At 34.9% G+C, this 20,397-nt stretch overlaps 2 protein-coding genes and 2 long non-coding RNA genes across 4 annotated transcripts in view; 1 reads left to right on the top strand and 3 right to left on the bottom strand.

The window, feature by feature from the left end:
• The window catches only part of Rgk3 (Rad, Gem/Kir family member 3), a 93,955-nt gene that overhangs the window by 7,794 nt on the left and 65,764 nt on the right, over positions 1–20,397 (bottom strand). The gene's annotated exons all lie outside the window — the stretch shown is intronic.
• Positions 993–1,554, top strand: LOC141525941 (uncharacterized). Its single transcript, XR_012478927.1, has 2 exons — positions 993–1,085; positions 1,176–1,554. It is a non-coding gene; the product is annotated as an uncharacterized LOC141525941 (long non-coding RNA).
• Positions 2,751–4,100, bottom strand: LOC141525940 (uncharacterized). The gene is made up of 3 exons (XR_012478926.1): positions 3,795–4,100; positions 3,164–3,215; positions 2,751–3,073 (listed from the first exon to the last, which is right to left on the bottom strand). It is a non-coding gene; the product is annotated as an uncharacterized LOC141525940 (long non-coding RNA).
• Positions 12,053–13,590, bottom strand: LOC141525905 (uncharacterized). The gene is made up of 3 exons (XM_074240606.1): positions 12,503–13,590; positions 12,103–12,338; positions 12,053–12,058 (listed from the first exon to the last, which is right to left on the bottom strand). The coding sequence occupies exons 1-3, from the start codon at positions 12,684–12,686 to the stop codon at positions 12,053–12,055; spliced, it is 426 nt and encodes a 141-aa protein (XP_074096707.1). The 5' UTR covers positions 12,687–13,590.

Raw genomic sequence — 20,397 nt, 5'->3', positions numbered from 1 at the left:
TATTCCTTTGAAAAAAGTCTTCAAAACTCTTTAAAACTCTTTATAAGACTTTCTGAAAGTCAACATAACCTTAAATAAGGAAAAGGAAGAGTTTAAAAGTCTTCATAAGCAGTTAAACAGGGGTGCTACTCGGTCGGTAAAACAGATTTGTGGGTTCGTGTCCATACTAAGGGATCTACATTAACGAATGTAGGTTCGTGATAAGTATCGTCTGTAGATTGGACGACCTGTTTTACCGACAGTAGGTGTTGCTTGCGGTAGATATGTATGGCATTATGGATGAGGTTTTTATCGAGGTTATAGGTGACGCTGGTGGGGAATTCTGTCGCCATCTTACTATCCACCATTTTGAATCCGCCATTTGGTGGCTGCTATCGCGTGGCTGCTATCCGCCATCTGGTGGCTGCTATCCGCCATTTTGAATCCGCCATCTGGTGGCTGCTATCCACCATTTTGAATCCGCCATTTGAATCCGCCATTTGAGTCAGACTTCCGCCATTTCAAATTTTGATTCTGATTTCCTGCATTTTTAATAAAAAATGCACCTGTGATCTCAGCATCAATAATAGTTGCTTAGATCACAGGTGCATTTCATTGTTTATATTCCGAAAAGATTAATATATTCAAACTGTACGTATGAGAAGTACATGCGAGAAGATACGCCATCTGTCGAGATTTCTGTCTACTTCTAAACAGGTCTGAACCTGTTCAAGGTCACGGTAACTGCGTAGTTCTCTTTGCTTTATTCCTAACTGCGCAGTAGATGACTCATTCTATTCTAGAATTTTCTAACTACGTAGTAGATGACGTCATCATACAGGTCTGAGCCTGTTCAAAGTTGTGTAACTGCGCAGTTTTCTTTGTTCTATTTCTAACTGCGTAGTAGATGACGTCATCAAACCGTTTTTGAGGTAGAAGAGTGGGGGTAACTGCGCAGTATCCTCTAGCTATAAAAGCAGCGCGCTATAACCGTACTTCACAAAAACGAAGTACATGTCTCCAGTAAAGTACGAGCTGATGGTGACTACAAGTTGAAGTACTAGTTCTTGGTGATATACATCTTCTACCTATCAGTATTACTAATTGTAAGTATTCATTTACTGTCTAATCAAAATATGAATTAAATGAAGAATCATATAATCAACCATTACAATTAATTAAAAAAATTTTTACAGCAATCAATCATGGATCTTACCAAGATAAATGAGGTTAATTGTCTTACTGGGGTTCTTCCTGTTAAAAAAATGATCGAGTTGGAGTTTAATCGAGAATATAAGATTAACGGTATCAAAGCTATTACAACTCAGTATGGAACTAGGATTGTTGCTAATATAAACGATGAATTTAACATTTATCTACCATCAAGAACTATTCAACATCTAATAGATGATAACTTCATGAAGAGTTTGAATGAATTAATAGATTCAAACTATCTGTTTCTGCGTTATCATGGTGGAAAATATAATAAATTTGAATTTATTAATTCTAGTCTTGATGTAAAAATGACCAGTGGAATTATTTAATCAATAAAATATTGGATATCAATATAAATAATTCATTGTTTTTATTTATAATCCCTCGTTTTAAATTTAAGATCAATATTTATAATTCAAATGTTAATGTAGATATATCAGGGATTATATTTTTAATTTAAATTCCCGCGCCTCTTACAGTAGTGACATCTACTATTAGTTTAAATTCTACACATCTTACAACAGTCACATATACTATGTTTATTTATCGCGGGGAATGTGAGTGGCTCAAACAACCTTCTCCACCACGATCTTTTACCATGCCACCTTTAGGAGAGTAGTGAAAGGTGTTTTCCAATAGTAATAGTATGCTACCGCTGTTGGACTATATCCCCCACCCTCAACCATTTACCTATGCCCGGCGCGTCTTAATATTTAAGTTACCTCTTATTATTCAGGAATTTATTATTATTTCTTATACCTAAGCCATAATATTGTTAGAATTATAATAATCTGATTTATGATAAAAATTTTAATTATTCGATTTTATATCTTTGTTAATTTTGAAAGTCAATATTTTTCAAATATTTATAAAGAAATATATATTATTATCTCAATTAATTGATGGAGGAACACAACGTATAATTTTTCTTAAAAAATGATTATTATTATTATAATTAGATTTATGATGAATAATTTTTAAAATTAATTTTATATCTTTATTTATTGATTTTGAAACTCAATATTTATAAAGAAATATACATTATCTTAATTAATTAAGGAACATAAAACATAAAAATTATTTAATCATCATCTTGATCATTCTCGAAAAATCCTTCATCTTCTAATACATTGTTGGTATTAACCTGCTGAATCGCTACAACAATTGTTTGTCTTTGTCGGTAGAAATTTATCATTCTTCTAAATAAACCACTTATCCAATCGCCAATTGTCACATAATCATCATTGTTTATCTGGATATCTGCTTGCTTCATAAAAGTCCATGTCAAGCATTGATTGCTGATAATAATGTTTGTTGTTACTTCATCGATTATAATTTCTGAACCATCAATCTCGTAATCATCATCATGCAACAATTTTTGAGATATGTCTCGGAAAATTAAATTAATTATTTGGCTAGATGTTCTTACTCTGACCCATTCACTTGGAATTAAGATGCTGTAACAAAGCTCAGGACCCATCGAAAGATACACTGTAATAAATCAAGATGAATTTTAATGAATAGATAAAAAGTGTATAATTGTAACATATAAAAACTCACCTGGTAGATGCAGCCCATTTTGCACCACATACTTATCATAAATTTCAGGGTACATTTCAATCAATAGATCACCTGAAAATATGTACCGATTTGGTGATGGTTCAAGATCTCCAGGTACCTTAAACCACCAGGATAACTCTTTATGACTTATATCTAGAACTGTTGCAAGGTTGTTGATAGTTATGATGGAATCATGAAATTTTTCACCTCCCAGAATTAACGCACCAAGTTCTACCACTATTAAGTCCCATAAGGTATTCGGATCAATTGTATACCATTCTACAGGGAATATAATTTCATATGATAAGATATTACCCATCTACAAAAAATTATTACTCTATTAAATAATTTTCCAGCTTTTTATACAATATTTCTTAGATTAAATAAACTCTATTATATGTTAAATTACCTTTTTACTGTTGTTGTTGTTGCTGTTGTTGGTTTCAAGTTTTGAAATATTTCTAAAAATGATAGATTAATTAACTTATTCATGAATATTATCATAGTTATTAGTATTATTATTATTATTATAACCGTTATTATTAATAAATATATCTAATAATCATAGGAATTATATTTAAAACTAGCACTTATACATTGAAATTATTTTTTTATTTTTATTAAAAAATAAATATTATTATTATTATTATTATTATTAATTTGATGATTAATTTTCGTATAATTTTCAAATATTCTACATGTGAAAATTTTTGTAATAATTTATCCAATAAAAAAATTCTCAAAATTTCCAGATATCGGCTAACTTAATTATTAATTATTGATGATTATATTATGAATGAAATAATCAAACATATGGAATAAATTTTAAACAATAATGATGTTAAATAATTGTTATTTTAATTGAACACAAGCATTGATATTTTTTTATTGAAAATTAAATTATTGTTATTAATTTGATAATTATTAGTGATTAACTTTATGACATGATTAAATAATAATGAATATAAAATATTGATAACATATAGATTGCAATTATTAATTGACGAAATTATACAATAAATAGTAAAAAAATAACTTACGTTATGAATGTTGTTAACGTTTTTACAAAACTGACGCTTTACAAGTTTTAGCTTGTCTATCTTCACATAATTTTCATCTACGCATTATTTTCTTTCTTCCTATTATAAAAAAGTTCCATAACATCGACCAATAGAAACTCTTAGGCCCAAAACGTATCATGCTGATTGGTTCTTTTATTAAACATACACTATACACAACCGGCAAGTTGGTATTTTGATGTATATGAACAATTGACAATAAACATTGTCATGTAGAAATTATTGGATATATATGATAATCATTTTTCAGTATACCTAAATGCAAAATTTGTTCAAAATTGATTTATTTTTTCAATAACATATCAACCTATCAAAATTCTGCTACTGGTTAACGTTTGGCGCGCAGAAGCAGCCAGTTTGAATAATAAAAATTTTTCTCGTAACTGTTAGAATAACTCAATTTCGTATTCGAAAATATTTTTATTATTAATATTATAAATAAAATAAAAAGTTATTGTAATTTTATCAAATTAATTTAATGATAGTCGGTAAAGTTTTCATATACACTATAGTTGATGTTTAATCGATGACAAGACTCATTCACTCACGCCATCTCTAGTGTCAAATAAGCATCAACTGTGGTGTATTTTGATTGCACTTGGAAAAGTTGTTTTGGAATACAGCAAACATCCGCGCTTCTTCAGAGATGAATATTACTAATTATTTCTCTCAAGAACTATAGTTTCGATTCTAAAAAACGTTTTTATGAAGTAAAATTACTTGGTAAGATATAATGTCAAATCAGCGTCATCTCGTGGAGTAAAAATCAATTCAGCTTAAAATTATTTGAAAATATATATTTATTTGAAAATTAAAACTACTTGATCGGGGAAAATAAAAAGATTAAATTCATATTTTAATAAATTTATTGATTATTAAGAAACCAATCTTTTAAATTTTTACATTTTCTAGTGCACATGAATCAGTTAAATAATAATGATATTTACAGAAATTATTATTACATATTTTCATGCTTTTCAATGATGGACATTTAAAATCATCAAGATCAATTACAATTTTGTTACATTCAACGTGATTTTGAATCCATAACTTTTTCTCGATACCTTTGACATAAATAATTTTTTTATTACAAGTTAAATAATTCAGAACTTCTTTGAGCTTGTAATATGAAGTTGTTCCAGCATTCCAACCGATTCCATGATAATTTCGGATCAGCCAGGTATTCAGACGTTGATAGTTGACTGGTAACACCTTCCAGTGATATGGCGGTTGAAATAGTGTGCATGATAACTCTTCAATATTATCAATATCATGTTGAATTGTTATTGAGGCCAACTCCTTAACAATGAAGCGATTATCAGCTCCTCTGAATCCTTGAATGTCTACAATGATCTCCATTCTTACTGTTCTCGATAACGAGAAGTGACTGAATGATGACTCTTAAAGTCAACTCAACCTTTTATAACCCGATCTCTGGATTTACCCCCACCACTCGATAATCTTATTGGTCAATTATTTCTTCTTGGTTAATTGATAATTTGATTGGTTATTCAAATTACACAGTAGATTTTTCAACTATGTAGTATATGACACTATCCAACAGTTCTGAACCTGTTCAAGGTCTCGTAGCTGTGCAGTTTTCTTTGTTCTATTTCTGTTGCGTAGTAGATGACGTCATCTCATTTTTACAGGTTATGTTTATGCTTTCCCGCCATTTAACTCTTTTTACAGGTTATGTTTATCTTATATATTTTTATACTTATTATAGTAAGGTTTATAGTTAAAAACGCAAAATTACAAAAAAGTTTTTTCTTTATTTGCTATTTTTAATTACATTAAGTTTATTGATTATTTTTAATTACAATAAGTTTATTAATCAGTACAGGTTCAATAATTTTATTTAATTCTTGTATTCGTCGGCGAAATCGTTCTCCGTCTCTTGCTGCTTGTTCCCATGGACCTTTCCTCGCTTGTCTGGATGCAAAGTCCCACACATACATGTAATGTATGGTGGGCTTGGGGTCAAACTGTACCATTAAGTAAGTTTTCTCACAGTGCTGCTGATGGGATTGTACTCAACTATTCGGTCGTGAATTATTAAGCAGTAAGCAGCAGTTTGATTTGGAAACTGTGCTGACGATTCAAACTCCAGACGTATATCCACAGGTCCAGACTTGATTGACTCGTTCTGCTTGGAACAGTCAATTATATACAGAGGTGCTGTACTTAGAAATTTTTTCTTAGCCAATAGCGGTTCAGCTTCTTTCCCATAGTAAGCACTTTGAAAATTTGTGTACATATCATACATCAAGGCATACTGATTATGCACAATGTTGAGGTTCAAATTTCCATATGGATAACTCTGAGAGTTCAAGAACAGCTTAATGTCTCTTATGCTACAGTGATCAAACTCGCTTGCGTTTTGATTCGATTGATTCTTTCTTGCTGTTTGGAATCCAAGGATAACAAAACGAGGTTTCTCAAGCTGATTTGTTGTTTTGATTACCCAAATATGCTTGTTGGTAGCTGGTAGCAGTGGATACTCATACAATTCCCAAGTCCGGAAACTGATTGGGATAACTGGATCGGAGGTTATGTAATTCAGCACCATAATTTTTTGCTTGTCAGACATTGTTATGTATGGTACAATCCACTCAATTTTTGAATCGTAATTGAAACATTTTCATTCTCAACGGTAACAACATAAGCATTTTGATCAGTATTTGATCTGATCAGTATCAATTCATGCTTGGCATTCACGATAATTCGTTGATAATCTTCAGCAAATCCAAGAATGAAACTCAGCGGTACTGAGACATCAAAGTAACCGCTAGTATCAGTCAGCTTGTTGTCATCTTCATTAACAATCCAACCAGCATTTTCCAGAATATTTTGTTGTCCCGGACTCAGAGAAGCGTATCCTTTCATAACACTGGTGATACCAACATTCTTACATCTATCGATTTCTACACCATTGAACTCATAACGTATCTCTTCAAACAAATGACAAACAGCCATGTTGACCATCTTCGTAGTAGCACTTACAGCAGTACCATCAGCTTTCCTCATTCTTCCATAAAAATGTAATGTGCTCTTGCTTGGGAGCAAGCACAGATCTTGATGTTGAACAGCAATCCTGATTTCATCACTGTTGTTGAATGTTGATGATGCATATGGTAAGTGTGAATGAGCTTCACAGTGTGCAATAGACTCATCGAAAATAATTGATTTTTTTATATCTAAGATTTCCGCCATGGTATCACACAAGCTAGACAACAAAAATTTATTTTTATCTTGTGAATTTTCCACGTAATTTTAGTCCTAGACTTTTTAGGAACTCTGCGTTTTGACGTGTCAACACTTTCAGAGCTCGATGATGACTGATAATCTTTGGACATCCTGCAATCCTTTTATACCCGTTACCAGTCTTTGTCTCATATACGATACCCATTACAGACTTTTTATATGCAGTCTTATCGTTATAGTCTCGCCATGGAAATTTGCTATTCTCCCGTCCTGATCAACAATGCGGAGCCTCAAGTTGTGTATTGCTCGTACGGCGACTGGTAGGTAAATGATGTTTGTTGGCACTTCCACTATCTTATATCCTGCTGGAACCCTCGGGAAAAATTCATGGATTGTGTGATTCTTCTCACCATTGATGTACGATCCAGTAGTTATATTGCACTCGACTCTCAGAGCATTGATTTTCAATATTTTGACTGGTAAATCAGATTTATGTGCTGTGTTAGGTTCAAACACGCAGTTGGTAAATCCAAGTAATGATCCAATGGAATCTTCAGGCTCAAAATTTATATATTGATCACATCTTATTTCACTTCTCAACTCATTGTTGTTTGCTTTTAAAGTGAAACTTAGTTCAGGTAATGTCTTGTTTATATAAGTTTCAATATCTTTAATTTCATAACTCCCTGTTGGTATAGTTATTTCTTGAAATCTCTTGATTGTACTTCTTTTGGATCTTTTTGATGACACATAAAATTTATTAGCACCAACATCAATATTTGGTATTGAATTAAATGTCAGGAGCTTAACGAGTCCAAGTACTTTGTAATTTTTTGTTGGTGATAACTCAATCGGCGGAAAATAATTTGCCTCCAGTATGGAGGAGTTTCCGGATAGTGTCAAGGTGAATGACTCTGCCATGACTGACGCTTGTTGTCCCGACTCACTTCAATTTATAGTTGTCCAGCCAGGAATTTTAAGCACAAATGTCCACATATGATTGTATCAAAGTCTTGATATCTTTTATGATTGTACTTTACGCTACCTACATCGAGATATTTCATCAAGTCTTGTGGGGGTTGTAGATTACCAAGACTGTCAAAGTAAATTACTTGATTATGATTCTTCTTGTATGCAACCCAGTGAGTTCCAGGTCCAAGTTTATCATCTAAATTTATTATTGCTGATTCGTTTGTCTTTGGTCCAGATTTTGGTAAATCATTTCTCATAAAAACTCCTCGAAAATTTGGAATTTTAAGCAGCTTGACATATTTTAATAAGTCGATGTTAGTCAGTGCTCGATGTGGTAGCTCTACTGGTTTTTTGACTTCTTGCAGCCAGCTCCTTCTGGGTATTGTTTCAGATAAAGTCCCATACCACTGCGGTAAGGTTTGAGGTATAATCCTCTACCTACAGCTATTTCCTCCATCTTCAAGTTGTGACGCTTCTTTTCAGCTAATTGATTTTTGGCTGCGCTGGCATCGTTCACAGCTTTTGCAACACCTGCAGCTCCACCTGTTAGAGCACCAACCGCTGATAACCCTGCAAACAGGGGAATCAAGAATGGAAGTACTCCACCAATTTTTGATGGAACTGGTAGAATACGAGGCAATCGAATGTTTTTCTTCCCACCAACTTTCTTGACAGCTTTGCGGGCACCTCCAAGAGCTGTTTTAACTGGATCTCCACCAGGCTGCATGGACTTTTTAGCTTCATCAACAATCTGTCTCAGAGCAACATCCTTCTTCTTGGTTGTCTTTCTTTTGACTGTCTTACGCTTCATTGTTTTTCTTTTAATTGTCTTACGCTTTGTAATAGGTTTTTCTTTTTTAAGACCCATACCGAAACGTCTTTTCAACTTCATGATTTTATTCACACTCCAAGCAGCAGCTTTTTCACCAATAGCAGCGTCTCTTGCTTGAAATCGTTGCCACGCTTTCTCAGCAAGGATTTTATCAGCCTCGTTACGGGCTTCTAAATTTTCACGATTTTTTGAGTAAGCTATATCATGTTCCTTACACGCAGCGTCCAGAGGATTTATACCTGAATCACCTCGAGCTAACCTCTTAGCTAACTTTGTACCTGGACCGCAGTACTGGTACCCAGGGATATGGAGTTCAAGTGGGAGCTTATTGATTATGTTGTTGAACAAACCTTTACCACGTCTGCTCTCAGACATGTCACATCAAAGACTGACATGCTAATCTATATAAGCTGGTATATATACCCCTTGAGCTCAGAATCTAAACAGCAGTCATGGATAGCAAATCAAGAGCTCAGTTGCCAGTTATCAATTTTGATCAAATTGTTCAAGGGACCGGTGTGAAACTCAAACGACACGGTGCATTACTTCCCAACAGTATCCGTGCAGTGTTTTGCGGACCATCAAACTGTGGAAAGACCAACGCTCTACTATCTCTTATTGTACATCCAAAAGGTTTGAGGTTTGAGAATATATATCTTTACTCAAAGTCTCTTAACCAACCAAAGTATCAGTTCCTGGAGACGCTGCTTAAACAGATTGATGGTATTGGATTCTTCACATTCAGTGAACATTAGGGTGATTAAAAAAAAAAGAATATTTTTTTTTCGTTTGGTACTCTGAAAAATAGGTTCCTAGACACCTCTAAGAAAGCCTCTCCAAGCATGAGTTCTTAATTGTAACGGGAAGGTCCTCCTTCTTATAGTTTTCTATTTTTTCTTATTATCAGATAGAAAAATTTATATCTCGCTTCCAACTACTTGAAAAAATATCTTGTTCCTTAGATTTTGTAGGAAATTGAATGCTCTACAAAAAAGGTCTCTTACGATTTTTTCGTAAACCCAACCGTTTAAAAGATATTAACGGTTAAAGTTGATTATTTTTGGGAAAAATTTTTATTTCTTATGAATTTTATAACTCAATGAAAAAAAAATCATTATGAATGATGAAACTCATAGTTTTGTAGGAAATTTACTGCTCTATAAAAATGGTCTCTTATGATTTTTCGATCAAGTTGAGCGTTTACGAGATATTCATCGTCAAACATCAATGCATATCAATTTTTCTAGTTTTTGATCAATAATTCGAGAAATTTCAATTTATTCTGTGAGTTTCAAGGAAATTTAGACAAATTTGAGTTCCTATGAATAGAAATATGTTATGAACTATTTTTTTAATTAGTTTTTTTAGTCTTGGACATGTTTGATTACATTAAAACAAAAAATTAGTGCATTTTTTTAAATATATAATTCAATTTAGTGTGTTTCACATGTGTTTCACTTTTTTATCGAAGAATTTATTTATTTAATTATCAACTGCCATATAATTTTCAATATTTTCAACATTTTACTGTAAATAATTTCCTCTATTGCAGTTTGGGTAGTTTTTTCGATGTTCTTTGATAATTTGCAATAAGTATTGGAATTGCTCTTCATTTTTTGTCAAGCATTGATTATACTCACTAACTAATGCAACAGCTCGTTCTGCTGAATCATTAACAACTTTCAATTGGTTAAAGTATTCTTTATTTTCAATGTAACTGTCATTAGTAGGCCACGATTCAATATCTTTATCAAGGAAGTCATATGGTAAATCAAAGATTTTAAAGAGATTTAAAGACTTTTTAGAAACAAAGTCACTCAGACTTTTTGCGTTAATGAATTCAAATCGTTTTTATCAATTATAAATTTTTAGCTTTAGAATCTGTACCGTTACGAGTATTAACAGCTCCAACAATATTTTTTTACTTCCAATGAAACGGTATCGTCAAATAATGATAAAATGGCAAGTTCATCACTTAAATACCATAAATGCAAAATCATTTTTTCACAAGTTGCTGAAGAAATCAATGAATTGATATTTTTGTACTCGAATAAATTTTTCAAAAACTGCAAGTCATGATTAGCAGCAGTTGTTGCAGAAGTTGATGAAAACCAAGCTTTTAAATACAGTGTAACTATAAATATACAAATTTGCCGAAGACCGTCCAATTCTTTATTAGAAAGTTTAAATTCATTTCTGAATAGAAACATTTTTAAACTGTAAATTGCCTTCGCCATCCACCTAGCATGATGAATTGCACCAGGACGTTTGAAAAAAATTTCTTCTTGAGGCATTTCTCCAAGGAAAATCAACGACAATTCCAACAATTCTTTATAGTCATCTCGGGGTTGTAGTAACTATCAAAAACAATTAAAAATTTGTCAGAAACAAGAAAATTTTTTTCTTAAAATCGCAGTTAAATCATACCTGTAAGGATTGTGCAATTAAACTAGATATTTCATTTTTTTATCCAAAATGATATCAGCAACAACAGTATCTTCAATTCCAGATTTATAATTAGTTTTATTTATTTCATCCCATGATTTTTTAAATCTTCCGAACATTGGTACGTTTGGCCCAGATGACACAGGCCAATATACTTCAAATGCACTTCTCAATATGATCTCAAAAATGTGGTGACGACATGGTAACCAGATTAACTCTCTTCCCAAAGTCTGTTCAATTGCCTTACATGTACCGTTATGAATTCCTGTATAAAGAAAATAGATAACTATCGTTAAATTTAATATTTTCAACAAATTGTAGATTATATTTAAAATCCAAATGAGTAAATAATTCTCAATAATTTCAAAAGTGAAATTCAGTAAGCAATAAAAATTAAACTAGAACGTTAATAATTAAATATTTTTTAGATTAAATTATCATTGATAAGTTACCTGTATTAACTGCCGTCGTGTCAAAACACATCGCCTTAACATAATTAGTAATACCCCATTCACTCAATGTCGATAAAATGGCTGATGTTTGATTGTCTGCCGTCCCAGAATTCATTTTTGGAACCCCAAGTAATTGTTCGGTACCAAATGCAGTTAAAATAACTGGTAGCCGTTCCACAGATTTTGATCCAACAAGGTCATTCAGCATTTTTCCGTCCCAATGCACAACGTATTTATCGTGTGTCTTAAAGTTGTCATTAAGTCCTTTAGCAATGTCTTCTCTTTGAAGCATACGAGCTCGTTGAATTGAACTATAACTGAGCGTTGTATCTTCAATTTTAATACCTACTGCTAGTAAAACCAGAGCAATAATAAACATTGCATTTCTACTGCTGACATTAGCTCGGTTGAGTCCAAAAATGACTTCAGGAGTTAAGACATCAAGTTTTGCTCGTTTTGTCGGAATTGGAGGTTCATACTCTGAATCAGATCCAAAATTTGTAACTCCACTTAATGTATACGTAGAGAACGACTCTGATTTTTCACTTGGAACAATCGCATGACTGGTAGACGGTTGATCTAAGTCTGGAATAAGATCTGTTTTATAAATTAAACGAAGAAAATGTATAGAATTTATTCATTTTGATGACAAATAATTAAGAAAGGACTCCAAAAATTGTCTAGTCAAATGTCATCTAGTCATCTATGAAAAGTTACACTACTACCTGACTTTATAATAATTAAATATCTCAGATACTTACTACTCTCATCTATTCCCATCATAGTTGTGGTTAAGTTTGATACAGGTACATTATTAGAAAGAATCTCTTTATGGGTACCGAATTTTTGATCCAAATACAACTTTCTAATATTATCATCAAGCACTTTTAAGGATTTTTCGCTCACAATGTCGAATAATTGTTCAAGATCAGTCTGAAATTTCATTTCCTTTTGGTTTTGCGCTGAATTCTTTTTATCGAAATTTTTTTGTAATTTTAACCATTGACTGTGATAGCGAAGAAATTTTTTGACTGCATTAGGAGCTCCACTAGTTGGAATCTAATTTTTTCTCCACAGTTCAATAACTTGGTCAACTGAATTTTTAGCACTTTGTTTGATTGAATACTTTAAAATTTTAAGTTGGTAGAAAAACACACGCATAACCTCTTTCACTTTTGGGAACTTACGTTCCGAAATTCTTTGTAGAGGTATTCCGATAAAACGTATTTCTTTATTCATTGTAGGTTAATTGATGATAAATAAATTTATGTGATGATTATAAGACTTATTTAAAATAAATTATTTTATTACGTATTCAAGATGATCAGTTTTAGGAACACTGAAAATACGGTATTAAATGGGTAGATACTGAAGATAGTTGAGAGTAAAAAACATAGATGGCGTTAGTTTCAGAAGACAAACAGAAGAAGAAATGGAATTCAAAACAAAAATCCCCTCGAACGAAAATTTTATGTATATTTTGTGAAAAACAATTTAAAAATACGCACTGAACAAATTTCATAATAATAAATGACAACGCGATTAAGATTTTAAATTATTAAAGATAAAATTAAAAAAAATATTATTAGAATAAAAACTTTCAAATGAATTTTTGAACAGAAAACATCTATAGGAGTTGCTTTTATAATAAAAACTCAATTTGTCTAAATTTCCTTGAAACTCACAGAATAAATTGAAATTTTTCGAATTATTGATCAAAAACTAGAAAAATTGATATGCATTGATGTTTGACGATGAATATCTCGTAAACGCTCAACTTGATCGAAAAATCATAAGAGACCATTTTTATAGAGCAGTAAATTTCCTACAAAACTATGAGTTTCATCATTCATAATGATTTTTTTCATTGAGTTATAAAATTCATAAGAAATAAAAAATTTTCCCAAAAATAATCAAACTTTAACCGTTAATATCTTTTAAACGGTTGGGTTTACGAAAAAATCGTAAGAGACCTTTTTTGTAGAGCATTCAATTTCCTACAAAATCTAAGGAACAAGATATTTTTTCAAGTAGTTGGAAGCGAGATATAAATTTTTCTATCTGATAATAAGAAAAAATAGAAAACTGTAAGAAGGAGGACCTTCCCGTTACAATTAAGAACTCATGCTTGGAGAGGCTTTCTTAGAGGTGTCTAGGAACCTATTTTTCAGAGTACCAAACGAAAAAAAAAATATTCTTTTTTTTTGAATCACCCTAGTGAACATGAAGCTGTAATCAAGCCTGAAGATGCTAAACCTAACTCCCTGATGATATTTGATGATGTTGCTTGTGAAAAACAAGATCACATCAAGGCTTTTTTCTGCATGGGTCGACACAAGGATGTAGACAGCTTTTATCTCTGTCAAACTTATACACGAATACCGAAGCATCTGATTAGAGATAATGCAAACTTTCTCGTGCTATTCCGTCAAGATGAAATGAATCTGAAGCATATTTATAATGATCATGTCAATACAGACATGTCGTACAACTCATTCAGAGATTTATGCTCGGCATGTTGGAATAAATATGGGTTTGTGGTAATAGATAAAGACAGTGAATTGAACAGTGGTAGGTATCGCAAAGGATTCGACTGCTTCATTAGTATAAATTGAGGTACTTTAGAGTGTGATAGTCATACATGCTGTAGACGTTAACCTGTCAACATGAAGCCTGAAGAAATATCAAAGCAGAAAGATATTCTGCATCAGATATCTCAAGCCAGCAATGCCATCCGACGGAAGCACAAGATGTTGAAGTTGGGTAAAGATACAGCTGAGAAAGCTATGGAGGAAATGTTCAAGCCTATTGTGACACCACTCCAGAGTATAGTTGAATCTTGAAAGTTGAAAGGGGAAAATATTAAAAAAGAAGAAAAACCACAGGTTCAAAAACAAGAGGTTGAAAAATCTCTGTATGATGATCCAGAAGTATACAACAGTTTAATAACAGATGATGAAAGTTCATTTGATAATACAGCACTTGCTATTACTCAGCCACTACCATCAACAAGTACTCCAGCTCGTAGAAATCCTCTTCTCACTAATTATCTACAACGTTTAAGTAAAAAACATAAAGATAATGATATGAGATATGGTGTACGCAGAAAACGCGGTGAAATGCATATGGGTGATTCACCTATTTCATTTGCAAATGATACAATAACTGTCAAAGAAAAAAATTATCCAATAACTCCTGGGTTGCTGGAATTATTATTTAGAAAATCACCAGAGGATGCACTCATCACCCCAGATGATAAGAAAAAGTACTTGGACATAATTCAACATACCAACGCTCATAGGAAAAATTATGATCCAAATCGTACCATTTATGAAGATACAACAATCAAGTTCAATAAATACATTGCTGATTTTATCACCAAGTTCGGTAAAGGGTTACCAAAATATATGATTGCAAGAAAACAGAGATTACCAATGGACTATGTTTACTGGGATGATCCAAATGAACTAGTTGATCGTTTGCGACTACTTATGGCATCTCAAGCTGTTGGAAATCCAAGTCACACGAATGAAATCATGTCAATTATTGAAGAGCTTAGGGAGGCTGGAGTTATATATTAAAAGCTTCTGAAAAATTAAATCATTCACACGCTGACAGTCAAAGTGTTCATAACCATGAGCATCGATATATTTCGACGTCCACTGGACAATAACTTAGGTCAACGAGGCCCTGCTGGTAGAGGTTTCAATGTAACTTCTGATGGAAACTATAACATTGAGAATAAAAGGCTGTGCAATCTCGGTAATCCTTCAAATGAACATGATGCGGCGACAGTGCAGTTTGTACTGAGACAGATGTCTGAACTGAATAAAAGTATAGACAGTGAACAGAAAGAGATTATTTCACATTTACACTCTGAAATAGTAATACTGAAAGCTGCTGTGGGAAATTTGCAGACGACTATTGAGGAAGTTAAAGCAGTACTTTCCTCTCACCAAAATAATATCAAATATCTCACTGAGAAACTCAATGAACGACAAAAAGACAGTGATAGCTGAAGAGCTTCACAAACCAGCTCGCAGGAACTATAAACGTCGTCATGTTGACATCCGAGGTCTCGACGAGACTTGGCAAGCTGACTTGGTTGAGATGATTCCATATGCGACAGTCAATAAAGGATACAAGTATCTGCTTACAATCATAGACATATTTTCTAAATATGCCTGGGCAGTTCCAATTAAATCAAAAAGTGGTGGAGATGTCACTAGTGCTATGAAGTCTGTACTCCAGCAAGGTCGTATACCTAAGAATCTCCATGTTGATCAGGGTAAAGAGTTTTACAACAAAGAATTCAAAGATCTGATGAAGCAGCACAAGATAAATCTGTATTCAACATTCAGCAATCTCAAAGCATCCATATGTGAACGTTTCAATAGAACACTCAAGAATAAAATGTGGCGAGAATTTACAGCTCGTGGCAGCTACAAGTGGACCGATATACTTGATGACTTGGTGAATACTTACAACAACACTAAACATCGCACTATCAAAATGAAACCTGTTGATGTTACCGCTGCTCAGGAGGCACGACTGTTGGAAAATATATATCAACCACTGCAAGTCAAATCGAAGCAGAAGTTCAAAGTTGGAGACAAAGTCCGAATCAGCAAGTACAAGCATGTTTTTGACAAAGGATACACGCCAAACTGGACAACCGAGATTTTTACCATCAAGTCGGTGCAGAACACGAATCCAACGACGTACAAGCTCGTGGACTATCAGGATCAACCAATCGAAGGAGGATTTTACAACGAAGAACTCAGCAAATTCAAATATCCAGATGTATATCTTGTTGAAAAAGTAATTAGAAAACGTGGAAATAAATGCTATGTTAAATGGCTAGGTTTTGATACTAAGCATAATAGTTGGATCAATAAATCTGATATGTAAAACACAAATTATATATTGTTTTTATTTACAAAACCTTAAAACTATATTTACATTGTTTTTAATATTACAAAACTTTTTGTCTTTTATTATTGTTGCGGAATCATTCAAACCTTCCCGCAACAAACTGGTAGCACCGAGGCGCCGCTACACAAGCGCCCTCGGGTGCTCTACCTCAACTCAACTGGCTCACCGGCAAGCGGCAGACTCATAACACGTGCTAATTACACAGCGTACACACGCATTTACCGTGAACAGTGCACTTTGTGTATTCATTAAATCATCAAGCTCATCCACTCAGCTTAACTGAAGCCAACTACAGCATCGCTACTCATCTCATTCACCAGCAATCATTGGCAACTCAGGTACAATTAAGTATTCATTGTAAATCATCTGAGATCACTTTATCACAATTCAATGCTCCCTCTCTCTCTTACTCATTGTCACATGGCTTACCCATGTGTCGCTCTCTCTCACACACATATACAACAGTCACCTACACTTTCTACCTAGCAACGATAATACTACAACTACTAATAGAAATTCGTCATCATGCGGCAAAATCAAATGCCGCATTGCAGAGGTTGCTTGGTGGAGATTGGGGGTGACTGCCACCTGCTCTTGGGCCTGTCGGCCATTCCGTGTTCAACGTTCAGTGTTCTATCTCGTATCCCGAGACTCACGTACTCAATTAAACTCATTAGTTTTAAGGCTCATTCGCTCACACTGTGAGAGTTAATTATATTGTTAATTGATTAATAATCCAGTGACTCTAATTTTCTACAACTCATATTTATCGCTCATAATTGCTAGTGTTAATTATATTTTACATTAATTAACAGTTCAATTGAAGATCAATTTCTACAACTCATACTCAGTATAATTAACATACATTAATTGATACAACTCATATTTATCGCTCATAATTGTTAGTGTTAATTATATTATACATTAATTAACACTTCAATTGAAGATCAACTTTCTACAACTCATGCCCTGTCTAATCACCATGCCTTGATTAGCAGAACTCAATTGAACTCAATCAACGCGTACTCATGAACTAATGTAATAACTCAAATTCAGAATAAGTGTTAAAAGTGCTCAATATTTGTAAACTGCTCAAACTCTGTACAACCAAAACTACGTCTGTGATTAATTTTAGAATAAATACTATTATAACCACGAATGTGTCTCCTCCATCTTTTAACACCTGGTCCCGGCAAATAAATATTTAATGTTAAGACAATTATCTTACATTGTGGTCCCTCGAGCCGGATTAGGTGTTAAAATTAACTAAAAGTGATCCCAGACTTACATCACACTCACAATCAATAATCAACTAATTGTTATACATTCCTCAGATTCCACACTCATCATGATTGACGGAAAGGTCCCTGACAATCATCAGGAAGATACTCAACCTGCTCAGCAGACCACTCAACAGCATACTGCTACACCGACTCCACAAGGTCAGAGCTCATCCACTCATCCAGGCCAGGGAACTGCCAGCATCGGTCTCACACCAGACAGCGTACCACTGCTGGTGCCACCTCCCACGTCCTCCAACATCTCGGGCAGTCACGATCTCAGTGACTCTGAAGTCACAGATGGTGATGGTGGCTCAAAGACTGATGGGAAACAGAACCTGACCCCGTCAACACTCGCAAGCGATCAACCTCTCGCATGTGCGAGATGGAATTCAAAATTGCCGGCCAACTGGCTCGCATGAAGCTCATCTCCGACAAGGAGACTCTCTCATCAGCACTCGACGCAGCATCTGGGGTTCACATGCTCAAGGCTCATCTACAAGTGCTCAACGAAGAGTGGAAGCTGTTCCAGGAAGTCAACGACTATCTTGGATCAGCTGGAACCAAGGAGTTCTTGCATCACCCATATGTCACTGATGGGGTGTATCAGGTGACATATCAATCCTACCAAGGGGCTCGTACAGCACTCACTGCACTCATCAACCAGGTGGATATTCCAGCTCCACTAGCTCCAACTGCTCAACAAAACCAATCAGCTCCATCCACCATCAATCTGGCACCTCTCAACATCACGGTGTTTTCTGGTGATTTCACCAAGTGGCCAGAGTTTCGTGACATGTTCACCACACATGTCATCAATCGCAACATGGGAGATGTGGACAGGCTCCACTACCTCAAGAACTATCTTTCGGGATCAGCTGCTCAACTGGTGGTCAACCTGCCATCATCTGGCGATCAATTCCCCATAGCTTGGGAAGCCATACGCTCACGGTACGAGGTTCCTCGACTACTCATCGGCGCTCAATTGGAGAAAATCATCAAAATCCAACCTCTCACCCCCAGATCAGCCTCACAACTCAATGCACTCATCAACCAGGTCCACGAGGTGGTTGCAGCGCTCAAGGCCATGAAAGTGGAATTCTCGCAAGGTGAAAACCACTTTCTCACCTACTTCATCATCTCCAAACTGGACAGAGTCACTCGTGAAGCCTGGGAACACTCATTGGGATCATCAACAGAATTCCCAACACTCACACAACTCAACGAGTTCCTATTAGAGCGTGCAAGAGCTCAAGAGCGGTATGAAGAAAGTACCAACAAGCTCAACTCAGCCAAAGACTCATCTAGACCCCACCGGGGTCACTACAATGCAACTCCACAGCGAGATCAGGTTCGCTGTCACCTCTCATCATCACCCACCTCTCATCCATCGAGCTCCAATCAAGTCCAGAGGCCAAGCACGGCCACAGCACAGTACCCTTGCGATGAATGCCAAGGCAACCACTTCATCGTAAGGTGTGAAACATTTGCCAGCTTAACACCTGCTGAAAGGGCCATGCGAGTTGTCAAGCTCAAACTGTGCCCAAACTGCCTAGGACATCATCAAGTGGCAGCATGCAAGTCCAAGTTCAGATGCAAGGTCTGCAACGCGAATCACCACACCATGATTCATCCTGGACCATCAACCAAATTAGCAATCGCAAACGCTCCATTCACCGACTAGGAACTCGAGTTTCCGCATGAAGCATCACAGGACATCTTGACACGGTTCTGGGTTCAAGAAGAGATCATCACCACTCATCAACCTCAATTAACACCCGACGAGGAGGCTTGTGAAGCTCACTTTGCAAGGACTCACTCTCGTGACTCATCTGGGCGATACATGGTCAGACTACCAGTAATATCTCCAGTTCACAAACTTGGAGATTCAGTCAAGGCAGCATACCAATGCCTTCGCCACCTCATGCATCGACTCAGCAAAGACCCACAACTCAAACAACTCTACATGGAATTCATGGCAGAATACATATCACTCAACCACATGGAACCAACCACATTGCGATCATCATCAGTTCAATACTTCTTACCACATCAAGGAGTATTGAAGCAGAACACCAACTCACCCAAAATCCGTGTGGTTTTCAATGGCTCAAAGAATACCAGTTCTGGGCTCTCACTCAACGACATCATGCATACTGGACCTAATCTACTCATCAACATCTTCGATGTTCTCATAACATCCAGAAGACATCGGTTCTTCTTCATCACTGACGTGGCAAAAATGTACCGCCAAGTCTTGGTCCATCCTGATGATCGACATCTTCAACAAATCCTCTGGTTTAACCCAGATGGGGACATCACTCCATACATGCTCACCACTGTCACCTATGGGACAAGGGCTGCACCATACCTAGCCGTTCGTGCTCTACTCCAACTCGTCAATGACGAAGGCCATAGATTCCCACTGGCAGTGGAACCAC

This window comes from Cotesia typhae, unplaced genomic scaffold (genome assembly GCF_013202065.1).
Source record: "Cotesia typhae breed Kobodo isofemale line unplaced genomic scaffold, CoteBio_Ctyphae contig_28, whole genome shotgun sequence".
NCBI classification, from domain to species: domain Eukaryota; kingdom Metazoa; phylum Arthropoda; class Insecta; order Hymenoptera; family Braconidae; genus Cotesia; species Cotesia typhae.
Note: the sequence above shows the minus strand (reverse complement) of the source record. Positions and strands in the feature narration are given on the sequence as shown.